At 40.5% G+C, this 26622-nt stretch overlaps 1 protein-coding gene across 14 annotated transcripts in view; it reads left to right on the top strand.

The window, feature by feature from the left end:
• The window catches only part of MPP7 (MAGUK p55 scaffold protein 7), a 250618-nt gene that overhangs the window by 136126 nt on the left and 87870 nt on the right, over positions 1-26622 (top strand). For 10 of the 14 annotated variants that reach the window (XM_089906314.1, XM_089906305.1, XM_089906306.1 and 7 more), the window contains 4 exons: positions 2886-2957; positions 11273-11350; positions 13665-13745; positions 25624-25755. In XM_089906314.1, the coding sequence (XP_089762440.1) occupies positions 2886-2957; positions 11273-11350; positions 13665-13745; positions 25624-25755 (363 nt within the window). The remainder of the gene's footprint in view (positions 1-2885; positions 2958-11272; positions 11351-13664; positions 13746-25623; positions 25756-26622) is intronic. The other 4 variants (XM_089906315.1, XM_022580685.3, XM_089906316.1 and 1 more) reach the window with 4 other exon arrangements.

Below are 26622 nucleotides of genomic sequence, written 5' to 3'. Positions count from 1 at the left end.
TCTAAAATTTTTGAAAATGTTTTCATTATTAATGTTCCATTTAAAAACACTCTAGACATATAAAAAATAAGAAAATATGATAAATAAGCTGCATACCCAGCATCAAAATTAAAGCGATACTAACCTTGTATATTTGCTTCAGATACCGTATGAAATAAGTCATAAGAGGCGTGGCTAGAGGCCCATGCTGAAGCTGCTGGATATATTCCCATACACACTTTCATATTTTTAAACATATATACATCCATAAACAGTGCGTGCTATTCTGTTCACAGTTGCCAAGACACGGAAACAACCTAATTGTCCATCGACAGAGGAATGGATAAAGAGGATGTGGTACATATACACAGTGGAATATTACTCAGCCATAAAAAGGAGTGAAATTTTTGCCATTTGCAACAACATGGATGGACTTGGAGGGCATTATGCTGAGTGAAATAAGTCAGACAGAGAAAGACAAAAACTGTATGCTATCACTTATATGTGGAATCTGAAAAATGCAACAAACTAGTGAATATAACAAATAAGAAACAGTCTCGCAGATACAGAGAACAAACTAGTGGTTACCAGTGGGCAGGGGTAATGGGGGAGGGGGAGGGGTTAAGAGGTACAAGCTATTAGGTATAAAATAAGCTACAAGGATATTGTACAACACAGGGAATATAGCCAATATTTCATAATAACTAAATGGAGTATGACCTTTAAAAATTGTGAATCCCTGTATTGTACACCTATAACTTATACAATATTGTACATCAATTACATTTCAGTAAAAAAGAGGAAAATATTTAGAAGTAAACAATAGTGCGCTATACACAATGACTAAAATTTTTTAAAAACACACATGAAAACCACTTTTGGCATTCCTTATCATTAGAAGCATCACCTGAAAGGAGGGCAGAGATGAAAAGAGGGAGAGGCAAGCACATGCTCTCACTTCCAGTTTCCTAGTGGACAGAGTGAATGAACAGCGAGTCCTCTGTCGCCTTCACGCCACCAGCAGTGCAGGTGGTCTGATGTGCCACCCTGTACTGAGCACTGTGAAGAGAGCGCTAAAGTGTGCAGCAGCAAAAACGGACAGAAATGCCTTCCTTCTCCTCTCTTCAGTTAATGAATAATGAAGAGGGACAAATCATATTTTAACCTAAACAGACCTCCTGAATCTCCCCTTTGTGTGATTATGCCCTCTTAGCTCTTTCCCCCGTTACCTTTCTAAATAGAAGGGTTAGAAGCACTTACACTCTTGCCATATTTTGTTTCCAAATTACCTCTGAGTATCTTTCTCCTGGGATGGGTGTTTATTTCATTTAATGTTTTATGAATGAGTAAAACTCCGATTAGAGTAGCGTACCTTTTCTTTTGTCCCCAGTCGTTTGTATGATGTACTGGGGCTGGGTCACGTAAAGAAAGAAGGAATAAAGTAAGATAAGAACAGAAAAATATTAGAAAACAAAAATGGTAAAAACTAGTGAATCTAAAAGGTGTTTCTTTGAAAACACAGTAAAATCAGTATTAGTTAACTAACGTAGGGATGAGGGGTGAAAATAAAGTTACAAGCACCAAATAAGAGATGGTAACGAAGAAAAAAATATGGAGTAAATTCAAAGACTTCTAAGAGACTATTTTGCTGAAGTAGCTTCAGGTAGCTTTTTTTAAAGCCAGACAGAAATGGATAATTTTCTAGGAAACAGTATTTTCTGCAGCTCATACTAGGAGAGATAGAAACACCTAATTGGAGAAATTGCCGTAAACAAACCAGAAGAAATAAAATACCAAAGTATATCAGAGACAGCTGGTTTCTCAGGGGAATGCCTTCAAATATTTAAAGAAGAGATCACTCCACTGGTATTTAGATGTTCCCAGAGCATATAAAAGGTAGAAAGCTTCCATAACTTTAAAATAACGAAATGAGTATAACATTGATATCAAAACCCAGTAAAGGCAGCACAAAAAGAAATGTCAGTCTTAATTATGAATATTGATGCAGAAATTCTAAGTAAAGTATTGGCCAGTGGAATTCCCCGCACATTAGAAGAACAATACATCGTAACACATGAAGTTCATTGTGGGTTGGATGGGTTAGTATTTGGAAATTTATAAAGAGCACTCATATTAACGGGTCAGATAGGAAACACAATGTGTATATACTGAAAAACATTTTGTGAAATCGAGCATTCATTCTTTAAAAATACTCTTGATAAATTTAGAATGCATTGGTCCTGATTTCACGAGATAATATTTATCTGTGGCGCTGTGAAGCCAGAATTTATCACGTTAAAGACAGGAACAAAACAAGAATGTCCAGCTCTCATCAGTTTTATAAAATTTTTTTCTGGAGGTGTCAGCCAAGAAAATTAGCCCAAAGAGGGAGATTAGTAGTAGCAAATGGAGAGGAGGACATACAGTTAGCACTACTGCCTCTGCTCTTTGTTGTTTTCTTGTTTTTCAGTTTTAAATTTACCCTTCTCTTTCTTAACCCTTTTTTTCTCTTGAGCTAAAGTTTTTTTTTTCCTTTTGGAGAAAGATTAAATTATTCTTTTTAAAAGAGGGTCCCAGCCATTAGAATACTTTCACTTTTGCAATCTTTACACAATATAGTGTGTAATTTTCAGCTCTTCTAGGTTGTCATTGTGATGCACGGATCTTCTTTTAATACCGAATTCCCTCCTCTTCATGCTTTTAAATAAAGGAGGGAGATAGCGGTGCGTGTGTGTGTGTGTGTGTGTGTGTGTGTGTGTGTGTGTAGTGTCTGTGTGCACACGTGCCAATTCTAGATTGCGTACTGTGATAAACACAGCAGAGATTCAAACCACTGTGCTTTTTAATACTCATAATAGAAGGCAAAAGGATTTTACAGCTTTGGTTTATTTAATATCACCATTTAGGTAACCTTGATTGTGGTTTGCAGTTTACCTCTACACATCACTGAGAGGTTTAAAACAAATGATTGCATTGAGGTTGGTCAAGCTTTATTTATATTTTGTTTTGAAGCTTCATTTAAGGCAGTTTCTACTGTACGTGTACCGAAATTAGATTACTGGCACCAGATTTCCTTATAGAAATTGAACATTTATTTTCAAGATGTGAATGTAAGTGGAGGTACCTATAGCTTTCCTATAAGCCTTGGTTACATATACAAATGAATTTTATTTTAACTGACTTCTTCTGACTAGAAATGTAATTACAGAAAACAAACCCTTATGGACACTACTTAATAGAGCATAAACGTATATACATTTTGAGTTGTCCTTTTTTCTTAATAGTGTATTTTAAACATTTTAGCACATGCCATTCTTTTTTAGGATCTTGGTTTTGAATAATTGCATATTTTTCTATCATATGAAATTAATGTAACCAGAGTCTTCCTTTCTCCCCAGACTCTTTTATTTTTACCCCTAGGTCCTTTCTCTCCTCAGTTCCTTCCAGTTTTACTCTCTTCTTGTTCTTCAAGGGAGAAAAAATGAAGTACACTTTTATTATGCGGTTGAATCTGCAAAGGGAAATGTTTATTTAAAATAAATGAGATTTTGCACATTTGGCGAATCCATAATACTTAGTAAGGGATGCTATTTGCCTTATTGCGAAAGCCACGACTTTGGTTATATATTTGTCTATTGGATTCCAGAATGTTACCCCTCAGGGAAACTTGCCAAACTGTATATCAGAGTGAACTTTTCTGGGGTGTAAAGGGAAATTACATAGTGGATAGCATGAAGTGATGCCATGTCATCCAATATAGAAGGCACTAGCCACACACTGATGTTTAAATTTAAATTCATTAAAATTAAAAATTCAGTTCCTCAGGCCCACTAGCCACAGTCCAAGCACTCAGCCCAGGAGCCACGCGGCTGGTGACTCAGCCTAGCGAACAAGCGGAGTATGGGCCCAGCATCAGAACATGCTGTTGGGCAACCTTGGGGTCACGGCTGTACACGTTACCCATTTTTATATTAGAGTTTTTACATCAGTTTGGTTTTAAATGTTTCTTCCTAGTATTATAAATACTAGTAAAAAGCAGAATTTCAAGATGTTTGGAAACAGTGAACAGTTCAAGATTATTTAGAGTAATTTTTACTTTGCTAACCAACTTAAATTTTAAAATTATGTACTGAAGTAAAACACATCTAGACAAAGGGTTGCCAGCATCTGGAAATTCTAGGAGAACATTTAAAATATTCTCGATTTAGTACAAAGTCCAGGGACAGGCAGGGGAGGGTGGGCTCTTGTATCCTTGAGTGAGGGTCTTGGAAGGATGATGGAGAAAGAGGAAGCTGTTTTTAAAAGGCACTCAGAAGAAGCAAATTAAGTGGAGAAATAACGTATTTAATTGGGGCATGTAGTTTTAGGTTATAATTATAGTAGTTTAATAAATCTAGAAAAAGTAGAAACCATAGGGAGGGAAAAACCGGGGGGGGAGGGGGGACGGGAACCCTCAATCATCCTGTTGTCAATGGCAACAGCCATTGTGATTTGTCACCTCTCTATCCAGCCTCCTTTCTGTCATATTCATTCAGCAGTGAATGAGGTCAGTGGAGAAAGCAGACAAGATCTGAGAGGCCAGTGGGGTGATTAAGTGCCCTGAAGCTAAGCCAGATGGCCTGAGTTTTAAATCCCAGCTCTGCCATTTGTGGGACCATAGCCAGTGATTTAACTGTGTATATGTTTATCTGTAAAACTGGGACAACGACAGTGCTATCTACCTTTTAGTGTTCTTGTGAGTTTAGAATTAAAATACTAAACTCATTGAAGACCATGTTAGGAAGAGTCCTGATAACTAGGCTGAGGTAATACAGGCACATGAGCTTCGGGGCTTATTGTTGCAGGAAGGCAGACACTTAAACAGGTAGTTGCCATAAAGTTAGATAAGTTTTATGAGCGGGTAAGTTTAGTATTCTATGATAGTATATGTTCAGGTGACCTAATTTTTTTTCTTTTTTTTAATTCTTGATAATTATTTAAGCAAAATTAATTTAGCTTTTAGGACAGTTGGTTTCACTTTAGGTTATATTTTGTTAGCTTCTTCAAATCAACTGTTACTTGTTTCATGGCTTGTATTCCGTAAAATTTATTTCCGTAATATGATAAATGTTGAAAGCTTCCAAGATATTAAGTAAAAATGTTGCCCTGATCATTCTGGTAATATCATAAGTGTCAAAACTCTTTCCCTGTTGCTTTGCGTTAGGTACCAGGTTGCCAAAAAGGTAATAGAATCCTCTCTTAGCGATAGCATCTGCCTAATCAAAATAAAATCTGTCTTCCAGACTTTTTACAAGCGAGTTTGGTTAGCTTTGAGCATAATTAAAAGAGTATTTTACTTGATACCTGTTAAAAACAGGAAACCATGAGGTACAACTGTTTTTCATGTATAGTGGGGGGCAATCTCCTCAACTGGAAATAAGAAGAGGCTAAAGTAAGTTTTCAAGCATAAAAATTTAAGGGCACCGAGATTGGTTCAAGGTGGTGGAGTAGAAGGACGTGTGCTCACTCCCTCTTGCGAGAGCACCGGAATCACAACTAACTGCTGAACGGTCATCAGCAGGAGGACACTGGAACTCACTAAAAAAGATACCCACATCCAAAGACAAAGGAGAAGCCACAGTGGGACGGTAGGAGGGGCGCAATCACAATAAAATCAAATCCTATAACCACTGGGTGGGTGACTCACAGACTGAAGAACAGTTATACCACAGAAGTCCACCCACTGGAGTGAAGGTTCTGAGCCCCACATCAGGTTTCCCAACCTGGGGGTCCGGCAACGGGAGGAGGAATTCCCAGAGAATCAGACTTTGAAGGCTAGTGGGATTTGATTGCAGGACTTTGACAGGACTGGGGGAAACAGAGACTCCACTCGTGGAGGGCACACACAAAGTAGTGTGCACATTGGGACCCGGGGGGAGGAGCAGTGACCCCATAGGAGACTGAACCAGACCTACCTGCTAGTGTTGGAGGGTCTCCTGGAGAGGCGGGGGGTGGCTGTGTCTCACCATGAGGACAAGAACACTGGCAGCAGCAGTTCTGGGAAGTACTCCTTGGTGTGAACCCTCCCAGAGTCTGTCATTAGCCCCACCAAAGAGCCCAGGTAGGCTCCAGTGTTGGGTCGCCTCAGGCCAAACAACCAACAGGGAGGTAACCCAGCCCCACCCATCAGCAGACAACAGGATTAAAGTTTTACTGAGCTCTGCCCACCAGAGCAACACCCAGCTCTACCCACCATCACTCCCTCCCATCAGGAAGCTTGCACAAGCCTCTTAGATAGCCTCACCCACCAGAGAGCAGATAGCAGAAGCAAGAAGAACTACAATCCTGCAGCCTGTGGAACAAAAAACATATTCACAGAAAGATAGACAAAATGAAAAGGCAAAGGACTAAGTACCAGATGAAGGAACAAGATAAAACCCCAGAGAAAAAACTAAATAAAGTGGAGATAGGCAACCTTCCAGAAAAAGAATTCAGAATAATGATAGTGAAGATGAGCCAGGACCTCAGAAAAAGAATGGAGGCAAAGATCAAGAAGATGCAAGAAATGTCTAACAAAGACCTAGAAGAATTAAAGGAGAAACACCTAGAAGAATTAAAGAAAAACAGAGATGAATAATACAATATCTGAAATGAAAAATACATTAGAAGGAATCAATAGCAGAATAACTGAGGCAGAAAAACGGATAAGTTACCTGGAAGACAGAATGGTGGAATTCACTGCCATGGAACAGAATAAAGAAAAAAGAATGAAAGGAAATGCAGACAACCTAAGAGACCTCTGGGACAACATTAAATGCACCAACATTCTTATTATAGGGGTCCCAGAAAGAGACGAGAGAGAGAGAGGACCTGAGAAAATATTTGAAGAGATTATAGTCGAAAACTTCCCTAACATGGGAAATGAAATAGCCACCCAAGTCCAGGAAGTGCAGAGTCCCAGGCAGGATAAACCCAAGGAGAAACACACCGAGACACATAGTAATCAAATTGACAAAAATTAAAGACAAAGAAAAATTGTTAAAAGCAACAAGGGAAAAACGACAAACAACATACAAGGGAACTCCCATAAGGTTAACAGCTGATTTGTCAGCAGAAACTCTACAAGCCAGAAGGGAGTGGCAGGATATATTTAAAGTGATGAAAGGGAAGAACCTACAACCAAGATTACTCTACCCGGCAAGGATCTCATTCAGATTCAATAGAGAAATCAAAAGCTTTACAAACAAGCAAAAGCTAAGAGAATTCAGCACCACCAAACCAGCTCTACAAGAAATGCTAAAGGAACTTCCTTAAGTGGGAAACACAAGAGAAGAAAAGGACCTACAAAAACAAACCCAAAACAATTAAGAAAATGGGAATAGGAACATACATATTAATAATTACCTTAAATGTGAATGGGTTAAATGCTCCAACCAAAAGACACAGTCTCGCTGAATGGATACAAAAGCAAGACCCATATATATGCTGTCCACAAGAGACCCACTTCAGACCTAGGGACACATACAGAGTGAAAGTGAGGGGATGGAAAAAGATATTCCATGCAAACGGAAATCAAAAGAAAGCTGGAGTAGCAATACTCATATCAGATAAAGTAGACTTTGAAATAAAGAATGTTACAAGAAACAGGGAAGGACATAATGATCAAGAGATCAATCCAAGAAGAAGATATAACAATTATAAATATATATGCACCCAACATAGGAGCACCTCAGTACATAAGGCAAATGCTAACAGTTATAAAAGAGGAAATCAACAGTAATACAATAATAGTGGGGGACGTTAACACCTCACTCACACCAATGGACAGATCATCCAGACAGAAAATTAATAAGGAAACACAAGCTTTAAATGACACAATAGACCAGATAGATTTAATTGGTATTTGTAGGATATTCTATCTGAAAACAACAGATTACATTTCTTCTCAAGTGCACACGGAACATTCTTCGGGATAGATCACATCTTGGGTCACAAATCAAGCCTCGGTAAATTTAAGAGAATTGAAATCATATCAATATGCATTTTTTCGGACCACAATGCTATGAGATTTGAAATTTACAGGGGAAAAAAACGTAAAAACACAAACACAGGGAGGCTAAAGAATACGTTACTAAATAACCAAGAGATCACTGAAGAAATCAAAGAGGAAATCAAAAAATACCTAGAGGCAAATGACAGCAAAAACACCATGATCCAAAACCTATGGGATGCAGCAAAAGCAGTTCTAAGAGGGAAGTTTATAGCAGTACAGTCCTACGTCAGGAACCAAGAAAAATGTCAAACAATGGAAGCTTACACCTAAAGGAACTAGAGAAAGAACAAACAAAACCCAAAGTTAGTAGAAGGAAAGAAATCGTAAAGATGAGAGCAGAAATAAATGAAATAGAAACAAAACAATAGCAAAGATAAATAAAACTAAAAACGGGTTCTTTGAGGAGATAAACAAAATTGATAAACCTTTAGCCAGACTCATCAAGAAAAGGAGAGGACTCAAATCAATAAAATTAGAAATGAAAAAGGGGAAATTACAACAGACACCACAGAAATACAGAGCATCCTAAGAGACTACGACAAGCAACTCTATGCCAATAAACTGGACAACCTGGAAGAAATGGACAAATTCTTAGAACCTTCCAAGACTGAACCAGGAAGAAATAGAAAATATGAACAGACTAATCACAAGTAATGAAATTGAAACTGTGATTTAAAATCTTCCAAGAAACAAAAGTCCAGGACCAGATGGCTTCACAGGTGAATTCTATCAAACATTTGGAGAAGAGCTAACACCCATCCTTCTCAACTCTTCCAAAAAACTGCAGAGGAAGGAACTCCCAAACTCATTCTCTGAGGCCACCATCACCCTGATACCAAAACCAGACAAAAATACTACAAAAAAAGAAAATTACAGCCCATTATCACTGATGAATATAGATGCAAAAATCCTCAACAAAATACTAACAAACAGAATCCCACAACACATTAAATTTAGCATCATACACAATCAAGTGGGATTTATCCCAGGGATGCAAGGATTCTTCAATATGTGCAAATCAATCAATGTGATACACCATATTAACAAATTGAAGAATAAAAATGATATCATCTCAGTAGATGCAGGGAATCAGACTTCCTGACTTCAGACTATACTACAAAGCTACAGTAATCAAGACAATATGGTACTGGCACAAAAACAAAAATATAGATCAGTGGAACAAGAGAGAGAGCCCGGAGATAAACCCACGCACATATGGTCATCTTATTTTTGATAAAGGAGGCAAGAATATACAATGGAAAAAAGACAGCCTCTTCAATAAGTGGTTCTGGGAAAACTGGACAGCTACATGTAAAAGAATGAAATTAGAGCACTACCTAACACCATACACAAAAATAAACTCAAAATGGTTTAAAGACCTAAATGTAAGACTGGACACTATAAAACTGTTAGAGGAAAACATAGGAAGAACACTCTTTGACATAAATCACAGCAAGATCTTTTTTAACCCCCCTCCTAGAGTAATGGAAATAAAAACAAAAATAAACAAATGGGACCTAATGAAACTTAAAAGCTTTTGCACAGCAAAGGACACTTTAAACGAGACAAAAGACAACTCTCAGAATGGGAGAAAATATTTGCAAACGAATCAGCGGACAAATGATTAACCTCCAGATCTCCAAAGAAGACATACAGATGGCCAAGAGGCACCTAAAAAGCTCCTCAGCATCACTAATCGTTAGAGAAATGCAAATCAAAACTACAATGAGGTATCACCCCACACTTGTTAGAATGGGCATCATCAGAAAATCTAGAAACAATAAATGCTGGAGAGGGTGTGGAGAAAAGGGAACCCTCTTGCACTGTTGGTGGGAATATAAATTGATACAGCTCCTATGGAGAACAGTATGGAGGTTCCTTAAAAAACAAAAATAGAATTACCATATGATCCAGCAATCCCACTACTGGGCATATACCCAGAGAAAACCATAATTCAAAAAGACACATGTATCCCAATGTTCATTGCAGCACTATTTAGAATAGCCAGGTCATGGAAGCAACCTACATGCCCATCAACAGACGAATGGATAAAGAAGATGTGGCACGTCTATACAATGGAATATTACTCAGCCATGAAAAGAAACGAAATTGGGTCATTTGTTGAGATGTGGATGGACCTAGAGACTGTCATACAGAGTGAAGTAAGAAAGAGAAAAACAAATATCGTATATTAACGCATATATGTGGAATATAGAAAAATGGTGCAAATGAACCAGTTTGCAAGGCAGAGATAGGGACACAGATGTAGAAAACAAACATATGGTACCCGGGGGGGAAACGGGTGGGGGGTGGTGGTGGGATGAACTGGGAGATTGGGGTTGACATATATACACTAATTTGTATAAAATAGATAACTAATAAGAACCTGCTGTATAAAAATATAAAATTCAAAAAAAAAATTTAAGGGCCTCTGTGTAAGAGCTGAAATAGATTAAACTAGGTGCCAACAGTTACAAATTTGTCAAAGCTCCCCTCATTCTTAGCTATCATTCTAGGTTTTTAAAAATGAACTCAGTTAGTCTTCTGATGCATTAAAATGTATTCTTGCCTTTGTGTTTCTTTGGTCATGGTGATGGGAAATGGACAAAATTATCTTGTATTAATAGAATTTTACTGGTTTTACAAAATGAAAAATTGAAGCTGAATAGTTAGGAGAGATGTCTCTAGTTATGAGAAATCCCTTTGTTTTGTAGAAATTTGAATGGGTGGGGGGAAGCTGACTATTTGGAAGAAAGGAAAAGCGAGAAGAAGTGAAGGGAGCTGTGTGCTCCGTGAGGTCTTCCGGGAGCGCTGGCCCTCGGTCTGCACGACGCCTGGTTCTTTGCTCTGGGTGGTTATTACACACCAAATTGTCAGAACATGGCTGCCAGCTTCTTGCTTTGCTTTAATCATAACTTATGTTTTTAGCAGGTGTATAACCTACAACCGCCGCTCGAAGTATTGAAGCAATTATGTTTTAGAAATTAAAGATTTTATAAAGCTAATGTTTGTTTGGGGAACACAGTTTAGCTTTTGCGTGGGTTCTGTTTAATGATGATCCCACCCCCTACTTTGACTTCTTGTTACAAACACTGAAGCACAGTAGTAGATGAATTAGGCATGCCTCTTTGTCATCTGTAGGTTTACAGAAACATGTTTAGAATGTTCAGTAGATCAGTTGCTGTTGAAACGATCCAAGTAGTTGAATGTCTCAGGTTGCTTGCTGGCAGGTGAGCTTATGTGCATTTGCTTCCCTTCCAGATTCACGAGAAGCTTCACTACTACGAGAAGCAGAATCCCACGCCCATCCTCCAGGGTGCGGCAGCCTTAGCTGGTGACGTAAGTGTGCCTTTCTGAGCTCAGGGGGACTTGTCCTTTGCGGCCCCTTGGGGGCAGGACTCACCCTAGTGCAGACAGAGATGTGTGATCCTAGGAGTGAAAACCGAAAGAGGTTGCAAATATCTCCAAAAGGCCTGTCATCCCTGAGTTTATGCTGATGCTAGGCTGATTTTTGTTCACTTTCCTGTCCTAAAGATTTTGCATGGAGATAACCCTCTTGTCCTGCCTTGGTAATTACAAAATAGAAATTTTAGTCTGTGCCTCTGTGGGGAGAGATGCTATCAGCTGTTAGAGTCCGAGAAAGTCACAGGCAAGAGAAAAGCTTTGGAGAAATAGAGACAAGACAGCTGTGTCGCTGGCAGTCTTGAAACTGACAGACGCTGGCATAGGAATGAGGCGGACGAAATACGTAAAAAGTCAGGGTTGTTTTTTAAATGGATTGTAAAGCATAGTAGAGATTTATGGATATTAGACCTTTCCAAATTACCTTCATAACCGAAAAATAAATTTGAGCAGCAGCTGGCATTGATGGAGTAGTTAATTTCCCGTAGCTATAATTTTATTTTAAATCTGGGTCAGGGAACTAACTCGCTGTTTCTCCCGTTAACTTCTGGACTCCGATGAACTGAGCACAGACCTGGATGAACTACAGGGGACACTAAGCTGGACAAGAAATACATGTGGCGTGGAGGCTGCTTTTAGTGACACCCTACAGCCTCTCTGTTGTTTTTTAATCTTTTACGTTATTACAATAAAACAAACTATAGTTCCTTTTAGTAAGATTTTAGGGCTGTAGGTATAATGAAAAAAACTGACCATCTTCAAGGGTTGATTTTCTTTGTTAATACCGTGTATTCTAGTTTAGAAAATAAAGCATGTGTAATGTATCTCCAAGTTGTGTGTTACCTGTTTAGTCCCCATTTTTTTCTTCCATTTCTACAGAGATTACAAATTACAAGGATGTTGCAATATACATGTTTTGTGAAGAAGCTTACCTCTGTGTTGCAGAACCAAAACACTTGACAATTCAGAGAGCCTTGAAAACCAGTTTTAAAACATTTATTGTTGAGGGTTTGGGGAAATATTTATTTATAAACCAATGTAATTAAGGCCCAGTCATGTTACAACAATATTGCATTTTTTTTAATTAGAGATTTTTATGTAAATATAAACTTAGCATTTTGTAATTCATTGGAGCAATATATTTAAATGTTTGATTCAAGAGTGCAGAGAGCCTTTTGTGTCTTTTTGTAAGTTAAAAATTCTGTAAAAAAAATGTTACCTTGAAAAAGGAAAAGCACTTTTTGAAGTGTAGTCAGTGAATATATCAATTTTATCTGATTTTATTTTTTGTGTATAATTTATATTACACCCCTCGTTTAGAGAAAAGTCCTTTCCAGAGATAAGAGCAATTATTTTTAGTTTGTTAGAAACTATAGGGGCAAATGGAACTTTCATGCAGTGTTTTGAGAAGGGTTTTTAAATGAAAGTATATGTACATATTTTGCATTCTGTGCTGTATTTTTTCATAATTCTAATCTTTTTTTCTGTTTGAATCTTGCTTTTCTTCTTATGAAAATGATATGATCCTTCTTATAGTCTAAGATTGAGTAGAGATTTTGATGGAGGCCTCTTAATGCAGAACACAAGGCAGGTTCCAAGCTCCACCCCTTTCTTCTTCAGCTTCAGCTGGAACCGGCAATGGGAATTTATAATCCTGGTGGTAGAGAGCAGTCAGCATCTGAGGTAGCAGCGTAGTTGTCAACCTATTATAAGTCATTTTATGATTAACCTATTTTATATTTAACAGACTGTGTAGGTAAGCATAATAAAAGTTTCAGATCATTTGCTCTTTTAGAGGCATTCTAGTTCTTTTTACCCCAGCTCTAAACAGCAAGCTACTGTGGGGTTTTAGAAACCCTGTGGATTTCACCACCTCGTTCAGAAGTTCTCTTTTCTGTGTTTTTCTTTTGTACAATGTCAAAGCCTGATCCAGTGCTTTTTCCAAGTGGTCCTTTGTCTGCATGCAAAAGACCATGTCGTAGATGAAGTGCTGGGATTTGCCCCCTGTGCGGTAAATCAGAAGGTGATCTAGCCGATGTGATTTCTTGAGTTGTACTCAGCTGAGAGCCTGGGCTGGGATCAGGGCTACTAAGAGCCTCAAAAGAAGAGCAGCGATTGACAGTCTGTTTTCTTTCCTGCTGACTTGTGCGTAATCACCGAAAAAGTAGCTGGAGAGATTCTCAGTTGTCGCACGTGGAGCTCCCCCTGCTCTTACTAACTGTCCTTCGTGTCAATGTGATCTCCCGTGCAGCTGGCGGAGGAGCTTCAGAGCAAGCCATTAAACAGCGAGATCAGAGAGCTGTTGAAGCTACTGTCAAAACCCAATGTGAAGGTGAGGACGTGTGACACCTGTAATAAATATATCCGAAAAGGGCCACTTTCTGGGACTTCAGATGAATTTTGTTTCGAGCATCAATTTTCAAGTAAATGTGTTTTCAAATAGTGCACAGTATTTTAATCGCCTAAATCCTGTTAAGGAAAAAGAGTTGAGCTTTTCATGATAATGCTGTGACAATCGATAAAATACTTAAATTGGGAAGCTCAGGATTTAAGTTGGCAAATATAATGGAGCTTCAAGGTCGTTTTTCTTTTAAAAGAAGTTAAGAATACAGGATACAGAACCTATTAGCGATTTTGTTTAGGTCCATTTTGCTTGGCTAGTTAATGGTGTGCCAGTGTATTTGACAACAGTATCTATTTTTCTGTGGGACTGTCTTAGCATTCCTCTTCCTCTCCCCATTTCCTGCCCCCTCTTCTGCCAATTTGTGTTTTAATGCATCATACCATTTTTACAGAGCAAAGCATTTTTCCAGTGTAAATACCAGTAAAATACTGGCAGATCCATTTCGAGTCTCTGTTTTTCTTACAAGTTTATCACTTATTTTTCCTCCAGGTGTGATTAGTCAACGATGTGATTTAGAAATTTTCCTGTTAATTCTAAGGTCATTAATGAATTAAATTCTATAACCCATACATTTTATACTTGATACTACCGCACTTGTATGTGAAATATTGTCCAGGAGTCAGAGTTACCTATAGATCAGTAATTATGTAATCAAAATGATCAGTTATGTCATGATTTCTGTTAAGCACATATAGACTTTTGAATGAAAATGTCCATCTAGATGCAAAAACTGATTATTTATTTCTACCTTCTTTGAAAAATCTCCTTTGGAACTGTGCTATATATGGTCTTAAACTGATATTCAAAAAAGTATTAAATAAAAGATAGAGAACACGTATGGACCATGATTTCTAAACCATGTAAGTAAATATGAAGTACATGAGTGTATTTCTGTAAAGGATGAATGAACTATGATTAATAATATGAGAGGAATTGACGGGCGGGTGCAGAGGAAGTCGGTTATACTTTAGTTATAGAAGAATAAGGATCTGATTAGTGCAGGAAGGTCGCTTGATGCTGAAGACGGAGTGCACAGAAAGTGAGCAGCTTGGAGGAGATTCGTGAATGCTCTGAAAATGTCTTCGGTTTCCTTACACTGCACTTGGGAAGTTGATGTTAATCAGAGCATGGCAAGGGTACCCATGAGGCGCTTGGTAAGCTCCGTTTTTGAGAGTGTTATCTTGGTTTGAATTTTACAAATTAAAGAGGAATGTTTCTGACCCCCCAGAAACAAAAGACCTGATTTTACTATTCCGTTCAAGAGTGTTTGAAATGGAATAGCTAATAATAAAGAGGTTATACTGGATGGAAACTGGTATTTGGCCGGAGAGGGGTGTGTGACCTTAGGTGGTTCTGAGATAAGAGAAGATATGTACATTTTGGTGTCTGCCCCAGGTTCCTGGCCCAAAGCTTATAAAACCCTAGTTAATTTCCTAAGTGATAAGAACACTGGGAACATGTATTGCACTTGTATTTCTTTGTCTTTGACCCTGTCCCTGACACAGGTCCCCTCCAGCCCTTGTAAATTTTTAAGTGGTTAGAGCACGGGGAGCTTTGTCCTAATGAGGCGCCTCTGGGTGCGCCCCTGGCTGGGCACTGGTCACCAGCAAGACCACACCACGATTAGAAGCTTGGAATTTTCAGCCTCACCTCATTTGTCCTAATGAGGTGACTCTGGGTGTGCCCCTGGCTGGGCGCTGGTCACCAGCAAGACCATGCCACGATTAGAAGCTTGGAATTTTCAGCCTCACCCCACCCCTGCCGCCATCCTCCAGAGAGGGGAGAGGGGCTGGAAATGGAGTTAAGAATTGATTATGCCCACTTGAGAAAGCCTCCCTAAAATCCCTAAAGTGTGATGTTCAGAGAGCTTCTAGGCTCGGGGACACATCCACGTACGAGGAGGGTGATGTACCCACCTCCACGGGAACAGACGCTCCTACCCTCCAGACCTTACCCTGTGTGTATCTCTTCATCTGAGTCCTTTATCATATGCTTTAATAAACCGGCGCATGTAAGTGTCTCCCTGAATCCTGTGACCTACTCTAGCAAATTAATTGAACCCAAGCAGGGGGTTGGTCAGAAGCACAGGTGGCAGCCTGGAGTGGTGACTGGTGTCTGAAGTGTGTCTGGGGAGGGGGGGCAGTCCTAAAGGATTGAGCCCTCAACCTGTGGGAGCTGACGCTCTCTCTGGGAAGATGACCTCAGCATTGGGTTGAACTGTAGGACGCCCAGGTGGTGTCACAGAGAATTGCTTGGTCTTGAGAAAACCCGTCACGCATTTGGCGATCAGAATTTTGTTTTGTGTGAGCAGTAAAGGAAGCGCACAGGAGAGAAACACAGCAAGGAAGGAGAAACTCCTCCAGAAGGAGGAGAAATGTGGGTTTTCTTCCCTTTACGATGGCGTCGTGCAGCACCATAGGACGCAGCTTTTAATTGAGTACTTAGACTTCGTTATGGCAAAAATACCTCAGACAAACAATTCTGTCTGTTTTCACGTGTACGTAGCAGTGTGACTAAGGAATGGTGAGAAGTCAGTGTGAAAGGTGTGTGTTCAGGAAATAACGTGTAGAAAGTGGGTGACATTGCAGACACTCGACGGTACAGTCGACAATGGCAATTTCTAGTTCACCAGTCTTGGGAAGAAAATACTTTTCTTCCCAGTTTGACCTAACATTTAACATTGCTTTCCTTGAAATCAGTTGTTAACAACCATCACTGTCTCACTTTTGAAGGTAATTACTTTAAGAAATGCAGTCTCCAAATAAGTTTTAAGCTATTTCAGAATATGATCAAATACTCCTTTTTGTCTTAGAATAAATGAAAATATTTGCTTTTTTTCTTTTTTTTAAGAGCAGAAGCAAGGTACAGTAGAATATAACATGTATACATGAATTGTTCATTGAACTGACAGTTAAAATATGAAAAATGTAATTCCAAGGTGTTAACTTGAATATTGCCCTTAAATTTTAGTGGATAAGGGAACTAATTATTTACTTTTTGAAGATTGCCCTTCCATTGAGAATATTTAATTCACAATACTGAAAGGAAACCTGAAATGTACCTCCAAAGTAATAATGATTTTTTAAAAACACACATAGGTATATACAACCAAGTGTGTAGCCAACTATGAAATGATAATACGTGCTTTCTGTAGGCAGCTCGTTTTGAAAAGCATTAAAACTTTCTTTGGTAGTTTGTAGATGTCACCAGAGTTGGATCTTCATTCATTCATTCCTACATAAATTGAGCATCTACTCTGCCAGTCCCTATAGCTGGAACTTGTGGAAGATGTATGAAGATACATGAAGATTAATGAAGGTGATAGAAATAGGGGATAAAGAGAGGGAACACCCAGAAATAGTGTGGAACACATAGGAGCGGAGCCGGTGCCAAGGCTGGGTGCGGGCGGGTTGAAGAGGACTGCAGAGGGGATGGTCTGTGCCCGGTGACGCCTGAAGGCTGGTGTGAGGTGACCAGAGGGGCAGAGGAGTGAGGGGTGAGTCGGCGGGGGAGGTGAGAAATGAAGGTTTCCGGTATGAAGTCCTACAAAGGAAATAACTTGTCACATTTGAGGGCGTAACGTAGACTTAGTGTGGCTGAGCGGCAGCGTGTGAAAGAGGGAGGGGCGGGGCTGGACAGTAGAGCTGTGAGTCGGGGCCGGCCTCCTGGTTACCCAGGACGGCCTGGTGTTTGCCTGTAGTTCCAACAGCGTGGTTAATATTAATAGCCTCCCTGTTAATTTCAGTGGTTTCCTTATTTAGATGATAGATTATACGGCCACTCTACTCGCGAGCATATGAAAAAGTTTGAATTCCATCCTGAGAGCAGTAGAAAGTCACTGGAAGGATTTAAACAAGCAAGCAATGCCATAACTCTGTGTGTAGTGTGCACAGCAGTTCCCCGGGGGGAAGGCCAGCTGGGAGCCTGTAGAAATAATGTGGGTGCAGCGTGACTGTGGTCCTAACGAAGGACGTGAGGATGGAGACAAGGAAGTGGGGGATGGGTGGGATTGGATGTAAATTCAGTATGAGGTGTTGGGACAGCTGGTTAATTATTTGGGGAAAAATAAGAAAGACCTCTACTAGAATGAATTCCAAGTAGATTAAAGATGGAAGTGTAAAAATTGAACCATAATCATGGGATAGAGTAAAAGCATTTACAGCCTCAGGGGCAGATGGACACACACACACATGAAGAGTTAAAAAAAACAATCCATACATGAGGTTGGAAGGAATAACTTATCTTTATAACTGATTTATGATATTGTCTTTAATAAGATGTGATAGTTTATTACTCTGACTTTAATTTTTACCTTTTACAAAGTGACTTGATAAAAACTTTTGAAATTAAACAGAAAAGAATTTTGGATAATACGTAACTGTGTTTTGAATCTAAATTTTAAAATAGAAGTCCCTATCCTTGTTGCTTTATTAGTGAAGATGAGCATTGCTTTCATATGCTTAATGGCTTTTTATTTCTTCTGTGAATTGTGTGTTCATATATCTTTAGGGATAACTATTCTTAATTGGCTGCATTACCTTTCATTCCTTTTTGTGTAAGGAAATATTACATATACATTTTTTCCCATTATAAGTAGGGTAATAGGATACACTACTTACTGTATTGGAATACACCCAGTCCTTAAAACTTTGAATTGGTCAGTCACCATATACAAAAAAAATAATTATTATTACTCAATAATGTCTACAAAATCCAGTCTTATTGTCCAAATCTTACAGTCCAGGAAAAATAACAAAGTATAAAAGAAACCACATGGTGAGAAGAAGGTAATGACAGAGTCACAAGAGGCCTGCGTAGATGTAACAGACTCTAAAGCTTGCTGCAGTAGGGGAGGAGCACGGGCCATTTAGGGGGCACTGCGGAAGGGACGTTGGTCTCTACAGAGACTTTGTTTCCGGGGAAAGCAAAGAGAATCATCAATAAATTAAAAACCACTCCTAGGCATCACATTGCCACATTAAAGGCAAATCATCCTCTCTGAGTTGTCATTCAGTGGCTCATTTTTGATAAAAGTGAGGTGACATCATCTCTAGAACATGGTATTATAATTTAGGAAGTCAGGGAAAATTTGGTAGATTTTTTGAAAGGCAATAAAATAGAAAGATGTGTTGTAATTTTTCAGCTTTCCAAAACATTCACTTACCAGAAATTACTCACTGCCCGGGCATGCGGAATGGATGAGATTTCATTAAAGCATAATAAATGGCAAAGTTAAGCTTCCTTCTGGAAGAATAAATCAGTGTTACTCATCCTTATGAGTCAGACACTTACTTCTAAGGGTCTGATAGATATCTAGAGCATAGAGTTGCCTCCAGGGGGTCTAAGGCAGGGAGAGCTTGGGAGCCCGATGAGTTACAAAGCCCAGTGTTCAATTTCCTGTAGATTCCTCTAAGCGACAGGTAAACCCATCAGCTGTGATCAGTGGCATATGGAAACACAATTTTCATTTAGGTACTGCCTCCTGAAAGAATGTCTGTATAGTGAAGAATAAAGTTGCTGCAGTTAAAACAGGAAAATGGAATACAAAGTTACTTTTAGTTGTCCAAAATAAAAATGTTGCTAACCAAAACTATTTATAAAGCAAAGCTGTTAAAAATAATGAACTTGATATCTGTAAATTATTTTTTTTGGAATCCAGATATGAAAGTTCAGAGCTAAGGAGGAAAAATAATAGCTGGTGTTCTGACAATGCCTATCAACTATAATATTCACTTTATTATGAAATATATTCGTTAGCATTCCCTGTTATTCTTACCGTGTGCAAGATGGTTAGGCTAGGTACACAGATAACAGCCATTTCTGGTGCGCTTCTGTGTTCCCCTCTGCAGTCGTTCCTCTTGTCTGAAAGAACCTCTTACAACATTTTTGGTAATGCAAGTCCGCTGGTGATGAATTCCTTCAGCTTTTGTATGTCTTTAAAAAGTCTTCAATATTCCTTCTTTTTAAAAGGTATTTTTGCTGGGTATAGAATTTTAGGCTGACGGTAGTTTTCTTTGAGTATTTTAAAGATGTTGCTCCATTGTCTTGTGGTGTGCTTTTTTTTTTTTGGCTGATTTTAAGATAGTCCCCTTCTCACTGCTTTTAAGCAGTTTGGTGTTATGTCTTTTCTGTTTATTGTGCTTGGATACATTGAGCTTCTTAAACATACGGACTTTTTTGTTTCCATCAAATTTGGAATATTTTCTGCCATATTTCTTCAGATTTTTTTTAACACCTCTCCTGTCTCTGGAGATGCCAGTTAGGTGCATATAATAGACCATTGAAGTCCCACAGCTCAATAAATGTTCATAATTTTTCATTATATTTTCTCTTTGTGTTTCACGTGTTTCAGTAGTTTTATTGCTTTGCCTACAAGTGTTAATCTTATTCAGTGTACTGAATGAAATGTATTTTCACCTTTTATCTGTAGAAGCTTGGTCTGAATCTTCTTTGTATATTCCAAGTCTCCTGTTCAGCCCTTCTTCTGGCTTTTTGAACATTTGGAATTAGTAGTAACTGTTAATTTCCTTTTCTGTGATCTTTCTGTAATTTCAGGATTTGGTTCTACATAATTCTGTCATCTAACTTTTCAGGGTCTAGTTTTATATTTCTCATCACTGTGCATAGTAGTTGCTGATTTTGTACATGCCTAGTGATTGTTGATTGACTGTCAGTCATTGTGACTTTACTTTTTTTGATGCTGGATATTTTTTTTTTTTTTTTTTTTTTTGCGGTACGCGGGCCTCTCACTGTTGTGGCCTCTCCCGCTGTGGAGCACAGGCTCAGGAAGCACAGGCTCAGCGGCCGTGGCTCACGGGCCCAGCCGCTCCGCGGCATGTGGGATCTTCCCGGACCGGGGGACGAACCCGTGTCCCCTGCATCGGCAGGCGGACTCTCAACCACTGCGCCACCAGGGAAGCCCGATGCTGGATATTTTTGTATATTTATAGATAATATTCTTGAGTTTAAATTACACAATTAAGTTATTTGGAGGCTTGCTTTTAAGCTTTGTTAGGTGAGATCTTAGCAGCATTTAATCTTGGGCTAATTATTTCCTGCTATTAAGAAAGTACCCCTCTGTTAACTCTCCTCAATGCCCTGTGAATTGTGAAGCTTTTCCTTGTAACTGGTGGGAACAGGAGCTATTCCTGCCCTGTGCAAGCCTCGGGGATTGTTTCCCGTAATGCAGGGTTTCTCAACCTTGGAACTATTTAAATTTGAGGACTGGATACTTATTTGGCGGTGGGGAGGGGATTGTCTACTGTGGTATCAGATGCCTCGGAGCATCTCTGGCCTCTGTGCACTAGACAGCAGTAGCATCCCTTGAATTGTTACAAACCAAAAATGTCCCCAGACAGCCATATGGCTCCCGGGGAGTAAAATTGCCCTCAGTTCCGAACTACTGCTCTAACCCTTCCTGGCGGTTGTTCCGTATGCGAGCCTTGGCTAAGGACTCAAGGAGCTCTGTGTCTGTGCAGCTCTCTCCATTCTCATCCCTTCCCTGAGAACGTTAGCCCCTTGATCTCCCTAGGTTCCCAGCTCTGCTGTCCTGGGTTCCTTCTCCCCCTGACATAGCGGGAAATTCGCTCTAGACAGGAAGCTGGGGCAGTCTTAGGGTTCGCAGTTGTTTCCTATCTCTCAGTGGTCACTGTCTTTCCTTGTCTCATGTCCAGTGTCTTCAAAAACCATTGCTTCATTATCTTTTTTTTTTTTTTTTTTAAGTTTTCTCCAGTGGGTTCCTGTTAACTTCACCTTGGTTCTCATCCTCATTTTTTTTTTTTTTTTTTTTGTGGTACACGGGCCTCTCATTGCTGCGGCCTCTCCCGTTGCGGAGCACAGGCTCCGGACGCGCAGGCTCAGCGGCCACGGCTCACGGGCCCAGCCGCTCCGCGGCACGCGGGATCCTCCCGGACCGGGGCACGAACCCGCGTCCCCTGCATCGGCAGGCGGACTCTCAACCACTGCGCCACCAGGGAAGCCCTCTCATCCTCATTCTTGAACTGTACTTTTGCTGGATGCACAGTTCTGGGCTGACTGTTCTTTTTTTCCTAAGCACTTGCAAGCTGTTTTAAGTATCTTCCAGTGGCCTTGCTGCTTGATCAGTCAGTTCTCAATTACTTTTTTTTCTTTCCTTCCTGATGATCTGTGTTTTTCTCTCTGATATTTTTAAGAACTACTTTCTGTCTCTGGCATTCTGTCATTTCACTATGATGTATGTAAGCGTGGGTTAATTTTTATTGTTCCTGCTTCCTAAAGGATCCATTGGAGTTCCTGAATCTTCAGACTGTGTTTCTCATCAGTTGTGAAAACTTGGCAGCTATTATGTCTTCAGATAATATTTTACCATCTGATGACGCTCTTCATTCCCTCCCTTTGAAACTTTGTTGGATACCAAGAAAAGCACCAGCCATAAAGGAAGAAAATATTATTGGGTTCATTCGTTTGGATGCTTTTTTGATCAGAGACCACTAATAAGAAAGTGAAAGCTACCAGGTGGGAGAATGCATTTGTGGCACCTGTAACCGACAAAGGCTTGGATCCAGCGCGTTATAAAGAACTCTTACAGGTCAGGAAGAAAAAGACAGATGGAACAGAGAGCACTGTGCGAGGATCTTGAACAGGCATTTCACGAAAGAAGGTATCGTGATGAATAAAACCCTTGAAGACCGGTTGAAACTGCAAGCGAAAAATGGGACATTGGGTGTATCGGACACCACGGTTGGCAGCAAACAATTGACATTTACATTAAAGAAGTTAGAACAGCAGAAGCAGCAGCAGGAGGCTGAAACTGCACCGACAAAAGAGAGGAAGACCCTCCGCCGTTCAGCCTGTCACCTGAAGTCCAGGCCCTGGAGAGGATGGCCGTTCCACTGAGTCTGGAACCGATCCCACGCATGATTCAGACGAGCTCACTTCCCCCACTTGATCATCGTTAGAGTGTATTATCCACGCCGGGGACACGCGCTCCTGAAGTCCATGGAAACCCTCGCTGCGTCTGCAGAGGTCAGCATCTGGCAGCGGGTCCCAGGCCTCTGGTCAGACTGCGGGGCTGGGCCCGCTGGCCGTGCGGGGCCCCAGGGCACTTCTGTGCCTTGTCACTCCCCAGGAACATTGTCCCTTTCCCCTGGTTTTAATCAAGTAGACAAGGTGGTGGTTTTGTAATATTGTGAAATGTGCACCGTGAAATGAGAGGTTCTCCTGTGCTGAAAACCAGGACTGACGGTTTTCCAGAAACTTTCTTGCACTGCCTGCCACTATCCATGAATCAAGCATCCAAGATGCCATTCCTGTCTTGCCTGACTTGTGAGCATCGGTCGTGTTTATGTTTATAAGGATATGCTGGTACCTGTGTTGCTTGTTTATGTGTTAGTTTGGGATTTTTTTAAAGCATATTTTTATACCAAGAGAATATAAAGTAATGGTAATAACAGTCTAAAACAGGAAGTGGAAGCTACTGGATATTCTTTTAACTTGGCACAAGATGAAATACAGACTTTTTTTTTTTATTCTGTTTCTTAAGTGCAATTAGAGATATACTGGCTGGAGAAAAACATTTATAAAAAGAAATGCTTTCATTTGAACAGCAAAGAAAAAAGGTATCATGAGTTATAAGAAAGATGAAATTTCAACCGCGAGAAGATAACACTGTATACTCAGAATGGCCAAATTTAAACTACTGTAAACCGTTGGATCCCTTGATGCAGCTAGAACTCACATAAGCTGTTGGTGGGAGAGTAGCTGGAACGACCACTTCGTCTCGTCTGCCTGTGTTGAATGACCTAGACTTCCACCCTTAAATATACTTAACCCAGATCTGTGTGTATATGTATCAGCTGATATGAAATGTCCACCGCAGCACTGTGATAGCCAAGAGCTGAAAACAGCCTAAATGCCCCTCAGAGGCATAATGGGCAAAGAAACTGAAATATGTATATGTTGGAGTACTGTACAACCATGAAAAAAGGAATGGCTCCCAGTAACAGCATGGATGAACCTCAGTAACTTAATGTCAGGGAAAAAAGGAAGATCCCGTTATGCGGTATTTAATTAGAGGCAAAACTACCACCTTCAGCGGAATAGAGGCCACGGTGACTAGGAAGGAGCATATTTAGGGGCCCCTGGGGCTCAGTTAATGTTGTGTTTCTTGTTTGGGTGACATTTACAGGGACATATTCATTTTTGAAGATTCTTCATGCAGTATGCTTATGAATTGTGTGCTTTTCTGTATATATGTTATAGTCAATAAGAAAGCTTAATGTAGATACCATTTCTTCGCCATCTTGGAGCTTCTGTTTCAGTAGATAGCAGATATTAAATATATGTACATAAAACTGGAAACATGGTTAAAAATTATGAGCACGCATGAAGGCAAAGAAGACGGTGCTATGAGATCACGTAACCCGGGGGTCTACATTTATATTGGATGTTTTGGCCACGCCTCTGTGAGAAAGAAGCCAGGTGTTTAAACTGAGTGAGGAGGACAGTGGGTATGAGACAGAGTTGGAGAAGAGACTGAAGGAGGGCTTCCCTGGTGGCGCAGTGGTTGAGAGTCTGCCTGCAATGCAGGGGACACGGGTTCGTGCCCCGGTCCGGGAGGATCCCACATGCCGTGGAGCGGCTGGGCCCGTGAGCCATGGCCGCTGAGCCTGCGCGTCCGGAGCCTGTGCTCCGCGATGGGAGAGGCCGCAACAGTGAGAGGCCCGCGTACCGCAAAAAAAAAAAAAAAAAAAAAAAAAGTAATTACTCTGGACACACTGTGAATCAGGAATTTGAAAATGAGCCCAAGGTGAATGCAGGTGGACCATTGAAAGGCTCCAGGTAAAAATGCTCCAGGTAAAAGATGATGATCAATGATCTAGACCAAGGGTTTGCCAGCTGTTTTATGGAAAAATGTCTGGTGCTTGTACTCAGTTTCTCATTGTAGCATGGCAGGCGCCATAAGGCACACATCAGTGAACAGGCATGGCTGTGTTCCAGGAAAGCTTCACTTACGAAAACAGGTGGCACAGTTGGCCACCGTCTGCTCTGGACTGGAGAGAAGATAACAAATGTCAGCTTACACTGTGGAAGCAGATTTAACAGGATGGGGGTGTAGGTAAGGGGGATTTCAAGGCTCTGGCTGGAGTAATTGGTGCATCCTGGTGCTGCCGATTAGGGAACAAGTTAGTTAAAAGTCTAGACCCAGTCACCCCCAATATAGTGTCATCTCACGTTATTCTCATCTTTGGTCTCTAATGACAATATGACCGTTTTGTGGAGTTTCACCGCCACAACCGTCATGACTAGAAATACTTTTATTCTTTTATACACACAGTCGGCTATTACATCAAAAATTAAAAGGTGAGAAAAATCACAGAAGAATGAAAGCTAGTCAGTTGTATTGAGCAGGTCTTTTTGTGTTTTCTGCTAACAGAAGGAAAGAAAAAAAAAGACATGCGTCGTTGCCTGACACCTGCCAGCCCGTTGGCAGTCCATCTGTAGCCTCCTTTTTCTCCCTCCTTTCAAAAGTAACAGTCCCTCAGTGACCCCCCAGCTGCCGCTTCTGTTCGGATGAACCGGAGGACGCTCACGTTGGCAGATGCTTTACGCTGATGCTTGCCGCACCCTGTGGCCGAGCAGCGTTGCCTCTGTTGCTCTACAGCTTCCCCTCGCCCCGTTTGCAAGAGGCTCCTTCCCAAGTAGTTGCCTTCTTACGGTTGCTGTGGCAGAACTGGAACATCAGTTTGATTTTCCTTATACTGTAGTCAAGTATAAAACGCCAAACACGTCCAACTACTGTAACACTTTTTCCCTTGGACTTTGATAGGCTTTGCTCTCTGTGCACGATACCGTGGCTCTGAAGAACTATGATCCCGTGTTGCCTCCTATGCCTGATGACATTGATGAGGAGGAAGACTCAGTGAAAATCATCCGTCTGGTCAAGAACCGAGAACCGCTGGTGAGTTCTGGGCTACATTTTATGCTCAGCTACGAGTAGATGCCACGGTAAAGCCACATCTGATGGGCACATACCATAGATTCCGCCCTTTAAAGTGTACTTCCTCTGTGTCCTGAACTTTGAAATGAATGGAGCATTCACACCTAAAGCATAGGATTTAGAAAAATTAAAATGGAGCCAGATAAAGCGGCAGGCATTCTTTTGGTTATAAATAGCAATAGTGTTTAAAATGTGACTTGTTGACGTTTATAAAAGACAGCATGGTGCACCAGTTAACAGCTGATGTGAGGTTCAGAAGTGCAACTAAAAATAATGGCTTATGGCTTTTCTAGAAAGCTGATGGATTTTAAAGTGACGAGGAGAAATTAATCGGGTATCCGATATTTCAAAATGTAGATGTAACCATTTGTTTTAGCCCCAGAATTTATACAGTGCCGAGCCATGTCAGGGTCTGGGGTAGGCCGACTAATGCCTCGCGCCGGCCCGCAGTGATGTCGTGTCCTAATCTTCAGAACCTGTGGATATGTTACCTTAAAAGACACAGGGAGCTTTTCATGATTAGTTAAGGATCTTGAGACGGCGAGAGTCCCTTGGATCATCAGGCGGCACCGTCACGAGGGTTCTCATTAATGGGAAAGAGGGAAGCAGGGGGGTCAGAGGTACAGAAAGAGGTGTGATGGTGAAAGCGAGGGTGGGAGTGATGTGGCCGAGAGCCAAGGGACGCCAGAAGTGTCTAGAAACTGGGACAGGCAAGGACCGGATTCTTTCCTAGATCCTCCAGGACGAATGCAGCCCTGCTGGCACCTTGATTTGGGCCTGTAATACCCGTTTTTGCCTTCCTATCGATAACTCCAGACCTGTAAGACA

This window comes from Delphinapterus leucas, chromosome 2, assembly GCF_059928025.1.
Source record: "Delphinapterus leucas isolate spDelLeu-1000000601 "Yukka" chromosome 2, BTC_Dleu_Yukka2, whole genome shotgun sequence".
Lineage (NCBI taxonomy): Eukaryota > Metazoa > Chordata > Mammalia > Artiodactyla > Monodontidae > Delphinapterus > Delphinapterus leucas.
This window is presented reverse-complemented; position numbering and strand designations above follow the sequence as displayed.